The 16,420-nt window shown below is 40.1% G+C and overlaps 2 protein-coding genes across 10 annotated transcripts; both read left to right on the top strand.

The window, feature by feature from the left end:
* Window positions 1-500: 500 nt before the first annotated feature.
* Window positions 501-5,125, top strand: LOC117946251 (coiled-coil domain-containing protein 106-like). Of its 4 annotated transcripts, none has more exons than XM_034874274.1 (8): window positions 501-636; window positions 1,152-1,221; window positions 1,303-1,401; window positions 1,698-1,919; window positions 2,040-2,096; window positions 2,256-2,542; window positions 2,640-2,808; window positions 2,898-5,125. In XM_034874274.1, the coding sequence occupies exons 2-8, from the start codon at window positions 1,152-1,154 to the stop codon at window positions 3,212-3,214; spliced, it is 1,221 nt and encodes a 406-aa protein (XP_034730165.1). In that variant the 5' UTR covers window positions 501-636; the 3' UTR covers window positions 3,215-5,125. The 4 variants fall into 4 exon arrangements, with proteins under 4 accessions (XP_034730165.1, XP_034730167.1, XP_034730166.1 ...); XM_034874276.1 differs by having other exon boundaries at window positions 503-636; window positions 2,256-2,531; window positions 2,641-2,808; XM_034874275.1 differs by having other exon boundaries at window positions 513-636; window positions 1,080-1,221.
* A 944-nt stretch (window positions 5,126-6,069) lies between these two features.
* Window positions 6,070-15,974, top strand: u2af2a (U2 small nuclear RNA auxiliary factor 2a). 6 transcript variants are annotated; one of them, XM_034874236.1, is made up of 12 exons: window positions 6,070-6,708; window positions 7,618-7,783; window positions 10,695-10,730; window positions 11,021-11,127; window positions 11,236-11,387; window positions 11,516-11,632; window positions 11,720-11,876; window positions 11,999-12,078; window positions 12,515-12,637; window positions 12,772-12,858; window positions 13,575-13,823; window positions 13,952-15,974. In XM_034874236.1, exons 1-12 carry the CDS (start codon window positions 6,660-6,662, stop codon window positions 14,084-14,086), a joined length of 1,458 nt encoding a protein of 485 aa, XP_034730127.1. In that variant the 5' UTR covers window positions 6,070-6,659; the 3' UTR covers window positions 14,087-15,974. The 6 variants fall into 6 exon arrangements, with proteins under 6 accessions (XP_034730127.1, XP_034730130.1, XP_034730129.1 ...); XM_034874238.1 differs by having other exon boundaries at window positions 6,071-6,708; window positions 7,642-7,783; XM_034874237.1 differs by having other exon boundaries at window positions 6,071-6,708; window positions 11,720-11,858.
* Window positions 15,975-16,420: the final 446 nt, after the last annotated feature.

The raw sequence follows: 16,420 nt of genomic DNA, 5'->3' as shown, positions 1-16,420 counted from the left end.
TATTTATGCGCATGCGTGAACATCGTGCGCATGCGCAGAACGGATCGTGTAGGCAGGACGGATCGTGTACCCACAGGGGTAACAAAATCCCAAACTTACCGTTACGTTACCAGGTTGCTAGTGTATGGCAGTCAAGCGTGATGGAACTGGATCGCCTCCAGTCAACACTGAAACCTGACACCTCCTCATCTGCTCTACCTGTCTAACGTCTGCTGTGTGTGGTTATGCACATTTTGGCACATTTGAATTTAATTCAAGACTTGTAATTATTTAAATAGGATTACATAAGTAAATTGTTTGAGTATGTAACTTTAGAACACACAAGTATTATTGTTTTGCCCACATTTTTTTATATATATATATATATATATATTTTAATTATTCATATCTTTAAATACTCCCATAACATATTAAACAAAGACTCTGCAGGACATTTTTTTGGCTCTCCCGTTTACTAAAGACGGTTATTAATTATATTACATCCGGAAATGACGCAAGAGAGTGTTGAAAAAAAATGAGAGAGCGATATTGTTATTGTTAGCTTGTTAGCTAGCAGACGAACTGGTGAATGGAGCTATGACAGAGTAATAACCTCTTATTACATGTGCACGATTAAGTTATTACAAACGTAAAGTGGTATGTACCAATTTCTGAACAACATATTGGAAGCATGGATATTCTAGTAATGTCTGAATGACGGAATCCAACACTAAGGTGTACAGAAGGGCTGGAATTGTAATTTTATATTCACTGCTAATTTCTTGCTAACGTTAAACTAGGCTAACGTAGTGCGGAGCTAACGCTAATGTTAACACGCTTTTATAGTGTGAGCATTACCTGGCCGCTTCAAACTTAGCTATATTTGTGTTACTGTTAACATATCGAGGTTTCACGGATTCAGTTCATACGTGCATGGCCAGAAATGTTAACAATAACATTAGCTTTGGTTTGCTGGATGTGTGGACTTTCATAAAATACGACACAGAACATAATGAAATCTTGCCCTAAACACGTTTTGTAAATGAATGTGATCATAAGCACTATATTTACTGAACGAAGTCATTTGTTCGTTTCATTAGTGGTAAACGTCCCAGCGAGTTCTTTAGCGGTGTAAACTAATCAAGCATTTTTCACGTTGTTTGGGGTATGAGATGGAGGACGGAAACAGAACTGATGCTGCTTCCACATCCAAGAGCCACGCAGGCTCACTCCACCTGCAGAGTAAGGTTTTATAACCTGCAAATTCACATTATTGTCAACCTTTAGGTCAGTTACTTACTGTGCCTATTTCCTCCTGTTCAGCTCCAAAAAACGAGGACGCCTATGAAATTGCCATCCCCTATGAAGAGAGCAACTTTGAGCAGCAAGGATTTTTCAACCAGAGTGATCAGAATTTTGATGGTGAATGTCAAAATCAATAGTAGAAAATTCCCTTTTTTTTAACAATAATTTCATTTGTCACACAAAGTTACATGTTGTACAATATTGGTGAATTCCCAAACAATCACAATCAGCATCAGAATAGGATATATTGCCAAGTAAGTAACAGATATTAAAAGCAAACAAACAATACAGCAAAGTACTAAAACAAACAACAACATAAATGTAGAATAGAAATATTACAACAACAACATGTGTAAAAGACGTGATAACCAAACAAATATGGACTACCTGACAATCCTGTCTGTCCTCCTCAGAGTCGCCCCCATCTGCTGGCACGTCTCAAGCAAACAACTCTTATATGGTGGTCACCAACCTGCGGACCCAGCTACAGATCTCTCTGGAGAAAAACTCATGGCTGCAGAAAAGAATTGAGGACTTGGAAGAGGAGAGGGACTTCCTCCGATGCCAGCTGGACCGCTTCATCTTTTCCACAAAGAGCCAGGGACAGGAGCAGAGTCAGAGCCAGTACAGTAATGGTGAGGACACGGGACAGGTGTGAGATGATAACCTTGTCCAGCAAGAATTTGAGTATAAGTTGATTAAAAACAGAACTTTTGCAAAGCAATTCATAACTCTTGGTATTTGTCTCTCTGTAGGCTATGAATCCAGACGATTTAACTGGAGGGTAAGAAGAGAGGAAGATCGTCCCGTTGGTAAAAACAAAGATTTATGCACTTAACTGCTAAATTAAAAATAAATGGTTAGATATAGATATGCTTAAGTGTAGCATGTTCATGGTTTACGTTGTTACTTTTTTGTATTCCATCTTAGATTGCAGCTTCTCAATTTTTACGAGTTTCTTCTCCTCATAGAACAGAAGACAGAGTCGCAACATTTCCCCTCGCGTCAGTTCATCCAACGAAGGCCTGGTCCTCCAACCATGGTGCCTTCCAAAAACCATGTGTCCAGTCCACTAACCAATCAGCTTGCCTCTATAAATGCTTTGTTCAACTCTACACAATCCCAGGCCCTCTTGCAAGGCCATAGCCATAGTACTCCCAATACCACAGCCAGTGGCAGCAGCAGCAACAACAGTGCTACAAGGGCATCCATGAATGAAATGAGTGGACATAGCAACATAGGTCCAGGTAATACAAATGCTTCCCTTTTCCCTTTTAGCTTAATTGATATTACTTATGAGGGTGAAACAATTGGAAGAAGAAATACTTATGTTGTGTTTTTTTATGTTGTCATCAGATTCGCTTTCACTCTTGGGAGAATCTGATGAGTACTTGGAACAGGACGGCTACCTCGAGGAGGAGGAAATGATATCAGGGGAAGATGTAATGCAAGATACCATTCACAGCAACAGACATCAATTAAAGAGGAGGCGGGTCTTCCGAGCCCCTAGAGAGCGACAGAGAGGTAAAGGAAGGAGAACAATCTTGCAACAAAACTCAACATTAGTCAGAAGACTGCTGTAGCTCACTCTTTTGTATATTCTTTTTCTTCAGTGAAAGATGCGGCTGGAGTGTTGTTTCGCTACAAGAAGATCCTGCTTACATATCAGCGTCTGAAAAACATGTCGAAAGCCTTCCAAATCCATGGTGTGGACCGCAACACGGTGGCTTCCACCACACCCATTGCTGAGCTGCTCCTAGTGGCCCCAGAGAAGGTGGCGGAGGTGGGCGAGTTTGATCCATCCAAGGAGAAGCTACTGGATTATGCTCGGCGCTGCTACACTGCCCTGGATGAGGAGACACTTAGCAGGGTGCAGGCCCTGAAGAAAAATAACCTGCTCCTGCCCATCTCCTACAGGTTTAGACACTGAGGAGAGAAAGACGGTGAAGTTGGTGGTTAAGTGTGAAGAAAAGAGGCAGTTATTTTCTGCTGCAGCAGGCCAGCTCACTTCCGAGAGATGCCGAGAGGCATGAAGAATTATTTTGCCATCTCAGCGTCCCGAATGAGGCCGTGTAAACTGCGGCTGAGATCCTTTACTTTTCAAACAGCTACACTTTTCCAATTTTACTTTTATTATCAAAAGGGTGTCCGTTTCTTTGACAAAAAACCCTCACCATTGTTCCATATTGAGGATATGGGAGTGCCCGCTGTAGCTGGAAAGGTAAAAAACATGGTTTTTCTTGCTCAAAGAGCAAAAATGGCATGTCTGTGTGATTTAAAATGTGTGTACAAGAATGTGTCTTTACTATTTAGATTAAAGAGGGGATTGCTTTCCTTCAGTACTTAGCCGGTGTAATCATCTTAGCTCATTCATGTGTCAGCCTCAGCGTTTTCAGAGACACACAGACCTTTTCTTTCCTAAACAAAATTATGCTGGACTCCATAGATTTTGTAGAATTTGACTGTGTGTTTATATTTCTCTGTGTCTTTGTTGTATTATTGTTGGCATTGTCATTATATCCTCAACTATTTTCACATGCCTTAATGCAATTTTTGTCTTGTCCTGGTGTGAGACATGCAACAGTTTTGGGCCACTTTCACTCACTGAACAGAACCTACTTTTCCTTCCTTTTGGTTTAAATGAGGGGAAAACTCTTAAAGAGGATGACACATAACAAACTGACAATAGTAAAGACTAGTCCAACATTATGAGTTTTTTTTACAGTAACATACTTCTTGCAACAAGATCCACTTGTTTTTAGTTTAAAATCTAAGACAGACACTTGTTGGTCTTGGGCCCAGTCTTAACAGCAATACTGCTGCATTACTCCGTTGTTTCACCAAGCCTTTTTTGTAAATGATCCGCACTAAAGTGTTTCACTTCTTATGCTTCTGGTATTGAGGCTCTTGCTGTAATGCGTTTGTGACAATAATACCTTTTGTAAAAGAGTGAAGAGCATTTACTATACTAGCTATATGTAACTAGCTATATGTAACTTTGTGTAACTTCTGGTTCTGTGCGAAAACCTGTGGGCATTAACTACACAACACAAACATGTTACAGTTTGAGTTACAGAATCAGCAAAAGCAACTTTCTTCCCAATGCTCCAGTACAAGTGCATGGAAAAAGAGCTTCTTAAAGGTCTGTAGTTTATTAGGGCTGGGAACCAAATTCAATGCTCTTTAGGCACCGAGCAAAAGTATTGAGTATAAAAATGAAATGCAAAAATGAAATGTAAAAATGCCTTGTCATTGAATGTCCAATTTCCATTCCTTAGAAGTAAATCTCATCAGAGGCAGTGAACCAATAAGCATGCAGCATGCTTCTACCAAGATCTAATAATGCTGGGATTGGTTGTGTAACGTTACACGTCGTAAAGGCATGCAGGAAAAACTCAGTTACGCATAGAGACAGAGAGATGAAAAGATTTGGGCCGTAATGTGTAATGTTGTAATTTCTTTTTGTTTTATGAATTGTTGATGTAGAAAAGTATTGTTTATGAACACACAGTATTGACATTGAAAACCTTTGACCCATACCCAGCCCTAAAGTTTTATAGTGATCTAGTCAAAATTCATAATGTTCAAAGCAGCAAACGTATTGATTATATTATACAATAATGTGTGGTGTTGAGACCAGTTCAGTAAAATCATGATATCTCTTACATTAACACAGACTTTTGACTTACATTTTCCTAAATGTTAACAGATAGGGTCTCCAGTCTGTGGAAGTTATGCCATTTTCACTGTCTTATTGTTTGTTTGACTAAAAAGCAAACAGTGCACGGTGCAGTCCAAGTGCTAAGAAGAATTTTTAAAACCATTCCAGGGTACAGTGTTTTAAAAAAACAGTAATCCGTTTTTCTCATTTGTATGTCTCATATGTATATGTGTTGAGTATAATGTGTATCTCACTGAAAAATTGCCTACCATTCACCAAATGTATAGTAAGACACAAAGGTCATTAAAGTATTTGATTTATTACAAAAATGTAGATTTATTTATCTGTAATATCCAACATCCCCATTCACTGAAAAATGCTTATGACTGGGGAGTAAATTGCGAACCTTTGTTGTAGTATGTTTTAGCCTGTGTGGGAAAGACAAGGTGTTCCTTCAGCCACTGGCATATCCCACATATACAGTATATGTATAATCCTGCCCATTACATATACAGTACATCAATTGTGTTCAATTTTTTTTCTTCATTCTCTTTTAGGCATTAGAAACTGGTCTGTATAATGCAGTAGATAGTGTTTTAGCTAAAATACAATTTGGCTTTCCTTTGAGCACTTTATTTTGTAATTTCCAGTTAAAATAATGTTGTCAGAATTCTATTACTTTTTTATTGTCATGCAACGTTTGTAATTTTTTTTGGTCAATTTGATAAACCCAGGTTTTTCAAATCCAATAAATCTGACGATTTAGCAATTAATAATTTTCTTCTTCTTCTTTTTTATTTATTTTTACATTAAATATATTTGTTTAAGACTCCAAATTTAAGGGCGATTTGGAACTTGCTTGTCTAGACTTTGCATTGTCACAACTTGAACTGGCGACCTGCAAAATAAAACGTTGATCCCATCAACATAGCATTAGCAGATGTTGGCTGTGAAAAGAAAAAGGAAGGGGCAAAAGTAAAGAATTATTTTCTTGTGTTTGACCCATGGTTGTATTAAGAAAACGGTTTGACCCTGAAGGATGAGCTCTGCACAAAGGCTTTGCACATAGACCGTTATTATTAATAAATATACAGTCTATGGCTCAGCAGCGTCTTCTTCCTTCACCGGAAATCAGTCATTCGTCAACTTCCGGTGTCACGGGGGTACCTGTGAGACGGAGCAAAAAAGCGGGCATACAGAAATCGTTATTGTTTTGATAGCCTTTACACATTTAAAAGCTAATACATTGACTTATATAGTCAAACAACTGCGCCTTGTGGACCAACGACCACATTTAATTAGCATTTGGCTTGGAAAAGGGTCTCATTCATTCGTCTTTCGTTGTAGCTGCCTAGCTAAGTAGCTAGCGAGCGTCCACACCAGTGTCTGGAGCAGCAGGCCTCTTTCTTCTGGACTTTGCTACAAGCTATTAGCTAGCATTAGCAGACTCGCTAACCCATGCGAACACGTTTTCTTTCTCAATGATTCTGTCTCTTACGTTGTAAATAAATACCACACCGCTGAAGTGTGTGCAGGTAACGGTTTTTGGTAGTTCGGTTGTATAGGCTGCTAGTTGAAGCAAACGTATTTGAGCTAACGGAACATCGGCGAGGAAGTTGATTTTAGCGTTGTTCACTTTGTTGCTAGCTTAAGCTAGCCAGGGCCAACTAAACAACGCAGTCGTTGAAAGCGTAGCAGCCTTCAACTCACGGAGATGTCGGACTTCGACGAATTCGAAAGGCAGTTATCTGAAAACAAACAAGGTAAATGAACCAGTCGCACATACATATTGAAAACGGCAGTGCTACATTTGATAGCAATCGCCGCTATAATCTTTGCTAACCATGGATATGTCTATTTACTGGAACACTAAGCTAAGTTATTAGCGCACTCTCATGTACCATGTGCGATGTGATGTAGTGTTACTGCTTCTCGTCAGACAATTCTGTAGGAACGATTATGGTTCAAGTCAAATAACGTTAGACTTCTGTAGTTTCCGATAATCGGGAGTGTGCCTAGCTAGCTAGCTACAAGGTTAGCGTTACATGCATTGTTTCTGTAATGCAGGGGCAGGCTATACCATGGTAGTCCTTCTGCCTTTAACGTTACTAGCTGACCGAGGAAGGTAGCATTGATTATTTGCAGCTGTTGCGGCAAGTGAACATTTTCATTGCTATTTACCTAATATTGCCACTTCAGCTTTCTCACACTCTTCGGGCGTTTTACCGGTAACGCCACCAACCACAGCCCACTGCCCTTATCCCATATTAAGCTCTTCTTAAGCCAGATTTACATTTCTGTTACACTCAATACACTGCTCTTTGGTAGTAGACAAGGTTTACCTATTCTAGTCTATGTGCTGGCGACATACATGCACATTAAACCGATGCTCTGCATTGATTAGTAGCTGTGTAGCATACCACTAATATGAAAGCTGTTAGAAGTTGTTACAAAATTGCTACCACTATTCCAACTTAGTCTTATGGACTGAGGGTATGTGGGATAGATTTATAGTGGTGTTGCTCATTGCTTATCTAATTTCTAATTTCATTTTGACGGAAAGTATTACCACTCTTATGAATGCTGAGGCAGATATTAGTATTTTTAAATTGTTACATTTTCTTTGTTCGCTGGCTGGCTATATATTCAATTTTTATGTACCCTTCTGTAAGTTAATAGGCACTCTATTCCTGCAGCTGAAAGGGACAAAGAGAACCGCCACCACCGCCGGTCTTCCTCCCGCAGCCGTAGCAGAGAGAGGAAAAGGAGGAGCAGAGACAGGGATAGACGCAGCAGAGACCGCCGTGGAGACAGTAAGGAGCGTAGGCACAGACGCAGGTGAGTACCTTCTGCATCACTCTGTCCCCTAAATTCTACTAGGTTTGTCTGCGTTTGGTGGCGCAGTGGTCACTGGAGCGATCACGTCCACTCACAACGATGCTGTGATTCCACGAGCCGTAGCACGTACCAGAAGGAGCATTCTGCTCTGCTTTGTTTAAAATTCCTGCTATGCCTATTTTTTACAGAGCCGCAAGGCGTTTAAATACTAGGCATTGTGGAATGGCTAGAGCAAATGGTCAATTTTCAAAATTAACTCCCTGTGCAAACTCCCAATTGTACATCACATCACTACACTATTTAAACAACTAAAACACAGCCACGCAGCTTTGATCCACGTTGTTCATAACTGGACTAAATGAGAGAAACCATTTATACTACTTACGTTTTATAGTAGAATTACAAATATTATGAATAAGATGACCAAATCAACTAAATCTGAAAGCAAATCGCTTCAAAAACACTCCCATTCTTCCGGTGTTTCCCATATATAGGTTCTACTTGCCCCCCCCCCCCCCCCCGGTCCAAATTTTTATAGTGCACACAGACCAGGGGTCCTCAGCCCTTTCCCCTCCTGAAGTCGCGCTTCGCCTGCATGACACAGCGTCAACATTTACGTTGAGCTCAGAGGCTTTATGTTAGTAGTAGCAGCATGCTGTCTGTAGTGTTGTACTGATAAATTGTAGGAACGCTACAGCTACACTGCTGTGAAAGCTCTCCAAACGTCATTTATCAGTCTGTCTGTTCACCCTCTCTACCACAGTCTTACTTGAGCTTATCTTCATAATGGAGTTAACTGTTGCTAACTGGAGCTAACAGCTAATTGTTGCCAACTGAGCCTTGGGTTCTGCTCCGTGCACAAATCCATGAACTAGATTTATGGACCCAAGCCTGAACAAAACCCAAGATTTTATTTAATTCTTTTCAGATGAGATCCTAATGTATGCAACACAGATATGTATAGTACAAAACAGCATGTTTAATGTTAGAACCCCCAAAACACAGATTTATACACTTTAAAAAAGGACAATGATCCATACCAAACTAAATGAACAATTAGTGACTTTAGATACTTAGTCTAATGTAATTCAACAGGTGCTAGGAGGAGATCCCTGATTAGTGTGCGCACATACATGTGTTTTTGTCACACCAGAATGACTTTGCCACATCCTAACCAATCCCCTACTGTATTGTTGTTTGCTGCAAATGCAAACAAATGTAAGTCCCTTTCTTTCAAGCCCACTCGTGTTGCCCATTTAACATTTTGGGGTTTGATCTCGTCTCAGTAACATTAGCAGATACCATTATGGGCAACAGTTCAAATTCACAAAGCTTGAGAGGAGCGTACAGCAGGTTGTTGTTGTTGTAAAGTGAAACCGTCATCTAGACTGACTTAAAATAAGCTAGTCGGTCTTCACTAAAAATTGACTGTACTTCAACTTGTGAAATATTAATAATAGAATTCCACCTGGTAGAGCGAGCGTCCCAATATAAAAGTTTTTTCCGCGATGCAGCGGCCGCTGGTTTGACTTTGTCCTGTGTCCCTTTGCTGCGCGTCATTCCTCATTAGATAAACACATTGACTTTCATGCAGTTTTTTTGGATGATCTTTATTTTTTGTTCTGTCCCTAAGCCCTTTGTCACACGTACTTATGACATTGTAGTAAAGTTGCCTTAAGCAACTTTTTTAATACACAAAGCACCATCTGCCACAACCTCCTTTTATATTCATAATTTAACACAGAATATCAAAATTAAGTTATAAATGGTTTATGAGGAATTTAATATCCATCATGAAAATAGCACAGCATGCTAATAATAAAACTCACGTGAAAAGAATTACTTTGTAGTTTTAGATTATTTTCATATTCTGGTGTAACCGTGCTTCAGATGTAATTTGACACATGCAGCCATGCGGTACGTGTGTGATTGTCTCATGATGAGTCTGACATGCATTGTTTGATAGACTCTATTAAGGTCCATAGCTGTGGGATAATTAATATAGGGGCAACTTTACCATAGTGCCAAAACTGATGATAACCACCTACCAATCTGTTGTCAGGGGGATCTGCTTGCTTTTGAACACACAACACATATACACTTATTTTTGGAGAATATTAGTCATGTGGAAAACATCTTTTGAGAAAATAGGCTTTTCTGTAAATCTAATGTTGGTTTGGACACCTTGGTAGCTCACCTGGTTGAGCTTATGCCCTGTGTACTAAGGATCAGTCCTTACCGCAGCAACCCAAGGTTTGACTCCGACTTGTGGCCCTTTGCTTCATGTCATACCCTCTCTCTGTCCTTTCCTGTCTTCAGCTGTCCTATCAAACAAAGGGCATAAACGCTCCACAAATGTATATGACAACAATCTGGTGTGGGTCAAATGGATTAGTTCATGAGTTTGCATAAGGTTTAGTTTTAGTTGTTTAAATACTTCATAGTCCATAGACTCTATCTCCATAGTGACTGTCTGAATCCATTCGTTCTTAGGTGGACATTTGTAAAGCTTGTCAGTGCATTTCTACTTTTTGGCTGTGAATGTGACTACTGGCTTGACTGTTGCTCCTTGTCTCTCAGGGCTAATTTAAAATAAGTTAGTGCTGTTCACTCGGTGTGAGCACATGTAAAATTTGACCCCTCGCCGTTGCAGCTGCTGTGTATTTTTGACGATAAAATTTCTGCTTTCATTGTATTAGTTTTAGATAAATGGTGGTATATGCTGGCTGACACCTTGAATTCACCAGACTGTCATCTGAACAAAGGATTTTGCGCTTTTAGAAATATACAGATTGCTCAAGGCAATGGTGAGGATCATTGAAATGCAGGTTTTAGTACTGTGAAGTGGAAATGTTGGTGAATGTCAAGATTAATTTCAGAGAAATGTGAACCCCTTCCAATGTCATTTCAGCTCACCAACCAGCTTCCCCCAGGACAATGCTGGAAGGTAATACAGCAACCTAACACAAAGCCAGTTTGTGCATTATTGCAACAACTGCATTTTAATGACCTGCCTCTGATTCTTTGTAGTATTGACTCATTGTGTAAATATCTGCCTGGATGGGGTCTTCTGTTCCCCTTTCCCATCATGTGTACAAAGTTTCGATTGATGCAACCCCCCCTAGATGTTGTATATTTGTTGAAGACATGACCCATAATCTGATTTAGTAGTTTACTGCTGAGCACTGGACAGACATTTGTTACATGGTGATTGTTCTAATTTTATTTCATCAACAGCCGTTCTCCACACCGTGAGAAGAAGAAGAACAAGGTGAAGAAGTACTGGGATGTCCCTCCACCAGGCTTTGAACACATCACTCCCATGCAGTACAAAGCCATGCAAGGTAACATCCTAATTGTCATTTCATATTGGATTGTAAATAGGCATCCTAGTTACAGAGTTAACATTTTTTTTGAGTATAATGTTTTCTGTCTTTCACTTTGCTCTCTAGCGGCAGGCCAGATCCCAGCCACAGCCCTCCTACCCACCATGACTCCAGATGGCCTGGCTGTTACTCCCACCCCTGTACCGGTAGTTGGCAGCCAGATGACCCGGCAGGCTCGCCGGCTCTATGTGGGCAACATCCCCTTTGGTATCACAGAGGTAAGGAACAGGACAGCACTTGGCTTTTGAGTCAAACCTGATAGGCATGTTAGGTTTCTTAATGGGGTTATTTTATCCTTGTGATTTCATCATAACTTTCTTCCTTACCCCCTCTCTCTTCTGTCTAGGAGTCCATGATGGACTTCTTCAATGCCCAGATGCGTTTGGGTGGTCTAACTCAAGCCCCTGGAAACCCTGTCCTTGCAGTACAGATTAACCAGGATAAGAATTTTGCCTTCCTTGAGGTGAAATAGTATCCCGATAAACATGGCATTTGTTCTCCCCGGTAGGCAATTTAGAATTTAATAACCTCTAATTTTGTTTCTGTGTAGTTCCGTTCTGTAGATGAAACCACACAGGCAATGGCCTTTGATGGCATCATCTTTCAAGGCCAGAGCCTCAAGATTCGTCGTCCCCACGATTACCAGCCCTTGCCCGGCATGAGCGAGAACCCCAGTGTCTATGTGCCTGGTACACAGCCAATTAATGGTTTTTAACCCTAAGTACTTGTGGCATAATTCATGAGTAAACAGTTATATATACATCACAGGAGCTTGCTCTCTGTGCTTCTCTTGTCATGTTTCTTACTGCTGTCTTCGTGTCTCTTGCAGGTGTGGTCTCCACAGTGGTGCCTGACTCTGCTCACAAGCTCTTCATTGGCGGCTTGCCCAACTACCTGAATGATGACCAGGTCAGTATTTATGCATAAAACGTCTTTGTCTGGGGTTCAGCTAATGTACCACACTTGTAGTGCAGCATGAACTAGTTTAATTACAGCAAATGTTTTTTGAGATTAGATTAGTAAAACTGCACCACATATTGATCCCTGGTGGGGAAATTTTGAATGCTCCCCTGTGGCTTTGTTGAATCATACCTTGCTTTATAGAATTGTACATATGTGCTTGTCAAATGTTTTTAATTTCACCATTATTGAAACATCAAAACAATGTGACAGTTTGACAGATTTTGAAGGAGAAATGAAAAGAAAGATATTGTGCTTGCAGTGAGATATAGCTCTGTCATTAATGGCAATGTTTAACTTGACCTGTTTTGTTTGTATGAAGAGAACTCTAGGAGTCGGTGGACATTTTTGAAGTCTCCCCCCACTCTTTTCTCTTGTGTCTCAGGTGAAGGAGCTTTTGACGTCATTTGGCCCCCTGAAGGCCTTCAACCTGGTGAAGGACAGTGCTACAGGCTTATCTAAAGGATATGCATTCTGTGAATATGTTGATGTCAACCTTAATGACCAGGTAACCAATGCTACAGAAAATATGCTGTCTAAATTAGGACAATTAGGACATTTATTGTTCCCCTTTTTGATGGTCAGACAATTTCAAACAGACACTGTCCAAATACTGCATTGTCATTATAAATGTTGTTACAGGCGATTGCTGGACTGAACGGCATGCAGCTGGGAGACAAGAAGCTCCTGGTGCAGAGGGCCAGTGTGGGATCCAAGAACGCCACTCTGGTGAGTTTCCAAAGGCTGGACAGATGACAGCAGGGTGGTGGGAGGCTGTTTTAAGAGTTGCTAAAATGGATAAAGACACATTGCTGATTAGATCTACTAAATAAATGTATTGGCCACACTCAGACACACTGCAAACAATTGGGCACAGGGCATTCCGTCACAGATCAATCGCCTTCTGATCTCACGCCTTTCCATTTGAACACATTTCTTTCCTACAACTTAACCTATGTGATTTGTGTGTGTGTTAGAACGGGGTGTAAATAGGAAAATGACTCGGGCCCTTAAAGTTAAAACCATATTGGATGACCCCACTTATAGATGCATATGTTTACTTCACAAATGGTAGTCCAAGACAATATTTTGCATACACATCACCTATTGTAATAAGTCTGTTCCAGTGTGTTGTGTATTCAATATTAACCCACAGTTGCTGACTTTTAAACTTGTAACCACTAGCTTTATAGTCGGCAGCTACAATAGACTGACTTGCTTACAACATAATTTTTCCCTTTTAGTAATATAAGTGAGAAAATGTTTTGGCATTTATGTGAACAGCTTCTTTATTATATGAAAATGATAAGCATGACTTATTTCACCTCTGTATTGGCCTATTAGGTCCACATTGAATGACATTGTAGATGTTTTGCAGCTAGTTCTAATACATTATGTAAAATATGCTGTTGACCCTGTGCTAACCTTTCTGTCTGGCCTTCCAGACAACCATAAATCAGACCCCAGTAACGCTGCAGGTGCCGGGTCTGAACAGCTCGGTGACTCAAATGGGTGGCCTGCCCACTGAGGTTCTGTGTCTGATGAACATGGTGGCCACAGATGAGCTGGTAGATGATGAAGAATATGAGGAGATTGTGGAGGACGTCAGGGACGAGTGCAGCAAGTACGGCCAAGTGAAGAGCATCGAGATACCTCGACCTGTGGACGGCCTTGATGTGCCCGGGACCGGCAAGGTAGGAACTGTTTTATTTGATCATCCAAAATGTGATTTGTCTAAATTTAGATTTCATGAAAATGGAGGTTCTGTAATACCCTCGGTTGGCATTGTAATGGTTGTTTTTTCTCTCTCACTCTTTTGTAGATCTTTGTGGAGTTCATGTCCGTTTTTGACTCCCAGAAGGCCATGCAGGGGCTGACAGGAAGGAAGTTTGCCAACAGGGTGGTGGTGACCAAATACTGCGATCCAGACGCCTATCACCGCCGAGACTTCTGGTAGAGGAGGCAAGAAGAGAAGAGGGGGTGGGGGAAGGGAGGGAACATGTATAACCCATTTCTAAATCAGCCCCCTGATTTTGAAAAGCAACATTTCAGGTAGATCCAAGAGTATTAATCATTTGACAAATGGCTTTGGTGGTATCAAATTCATCATTTGAGATCTACGTGAAATGTCCAGCAGTTTAAACAGATGTTTGGAATTGGAAAAGGAGAAGAACTGGGAGGGTTTATATTCAGTCCATAACCAAGGGGCTAGGTTTGGGTGGGGAGGGTGTAGCTGGGTGGGGGGTGGGGGAGTCAAAGATTTTTGAGAAATGTGTGTAATAATAGGTCTAGGGTGGGGTCAACAATTTTTATACTTTGTGAGACAGGGATGTTATTTTGGGTGGGAGGGGGGTGCCACACTTTAAGGTTTGTATTTAAATGGAGGTAGCCTCTTTTAAGTACATTAGAAAGGAGTTGCAGTAGGGAACATACTGGACTATTCTGATGGAGAAGAGGGATTGAGAAAACAGGAGTGTTTATTTGTGAGAGGGAGATGTAGAGGAAGATGAGGGCATTTTTGTTAGACCATCTAAACTAGATGTAAAGTAGCTGTAACATCCACTTCTGTTTTGCCACCATCCTTAGAAAGGTGATGGAGACTCCTCATTTATTGATATATATATATATATCTTTTTTTTCTTTTTCTGCTTGGACTCATTTCTTCATGTTCCTTCATTTTCATCAGACTGCTGCCCCCCTCAGGACGATTGTTAGAGAATATGTTGTCTAATTGGACTCTATCTAAATGTCAACTGTAAATGTTTCAATACTGTGTGTAGCTTCACTTGAGCTGGTATATCACCTTGTATTTAGGCTGCAGAATAACATGAGCTCCAGAAAAAGAACGTTTTCAATTATGCCAGTTTAAATTTCTTTTCTTTTTTTCTTCTATTTTGTGTAACCTTTTTCACGTCCATCTTCTGTGCACAGCTTTTAACAGTTGAGGTTGTTTTGTCTTAGCAGTTCAATCCCAATTTAATTCAAGAGGAAGTAAATGAAAATAAGATGGACAGAGGAAAACGGATTGGTGTTTAATAGGGTATTTATCTCTTCCTTGCCAAAAAGCCTTAATGCTATTACGTGTCAATTCGGAAATAAATTTGGCTTGTCCCTCTATTAATGATGTCTGTATGTTTATAGATGTCACTATCTTGTCCTTAGGCCTTGCATCACTAGTTTAAATTTTTCCTTGTTTTCCATCAGATTTGGGGTGTAATATGTGTTGGACCCGGTTGTTTCTTTTGCAACGTCTCACCTCTTTGACAAGACCAAATAAACACGTGACTAATACCCACGACTCATGTTGTACCACAGAGTGAAACCAAAACCACACAACTTCTTTCTGTTCTGTCAAATTCAAGCCTGAATTGTTCAAAAAGACAAACTAGGTACACTAATGGGCGATGACGTGTCCACACTAAACTCGTAAAACTAATACTGCAATGGCTTGTTTGTGTTTGGGCTCTCTAGAGATTAATAAATTCAAGCCTGCAGACAAACACTTGATATCAATCACTGGCTAAATTTGAAAAATCGATCATTTCACATTTTAGTGTTAAGCTTTCATGGTTTTATTATGTTACTGTTGGAGATATTAGTTTAGTTATTAACAAAAATGTAGTTTGGATGTTAACAGTCTGTATGTACTTGGATGAAGTCTGCTCTTCTCTCATCTCCCTCATCTTCTGCCCTTGATTCTCTGAGGACCACATGTTCACACTGTGCAGGCTGGAGGCTGCTTTCTGTTGGGTTGATTAAGACAGCGCTGAAAAGCGTTTGTCAGTGATAACGCTTATGAGATGTTACTCCTTACTTTCTGAAATCTTTTCTCTGTCATTTAAAAATGAAAAAAAAAAAAAAAAAATCTCTGGATAAAATATGTGATTTCTTAAATGATTTAAAAAAATCTAAAAACATTTAGTTTATAAAAAGTAAAAACAGTCTTTCATTTGTCCAATTTGTTTTCAAGTGTTGATTAAAAACTGAATTTACATGATGTCTTTCTTCTGTGTTTCCTCTTATGCGCGCCCACATCCACCCGACCGGTCGCGGCACACTTTGACTCAACCAGCGAGTGATGACATTCACAGTTAATTATGTAGATGTGGAGCAGACTGCACCCATGCCCAAGCTGTTTCATTCAGTTGATGGCATAATTTCTCAAGCCCTGTAATGTCCAAACTATAGAGCCATTTCACAGTCCATTTTCTTTCATTGTAATATGTCATCTAAATATTACTCATTGTACTGCAGCATAATATGGGTGAGTACCTTTTCCACAACTCTTAAT

Source organism: Etheostoma cragini, chromosome 6, assembly GCF_013103735.1.
Source record: "Etheostoma cragini isolate CJK2018 chromosome 6, CSU_Ecrag_1.0, whole genome shotgun sequence".
Classification (NCBI taxonomy): Eukaryota; Metazoa; Chordata; class Actinopteri; order Perciformes; family Percidae; genus Etheostoma; species Etheostoma cragini.
This window is presented reverse-complemented; position numbering and strand designations above follow the sequence as displayed.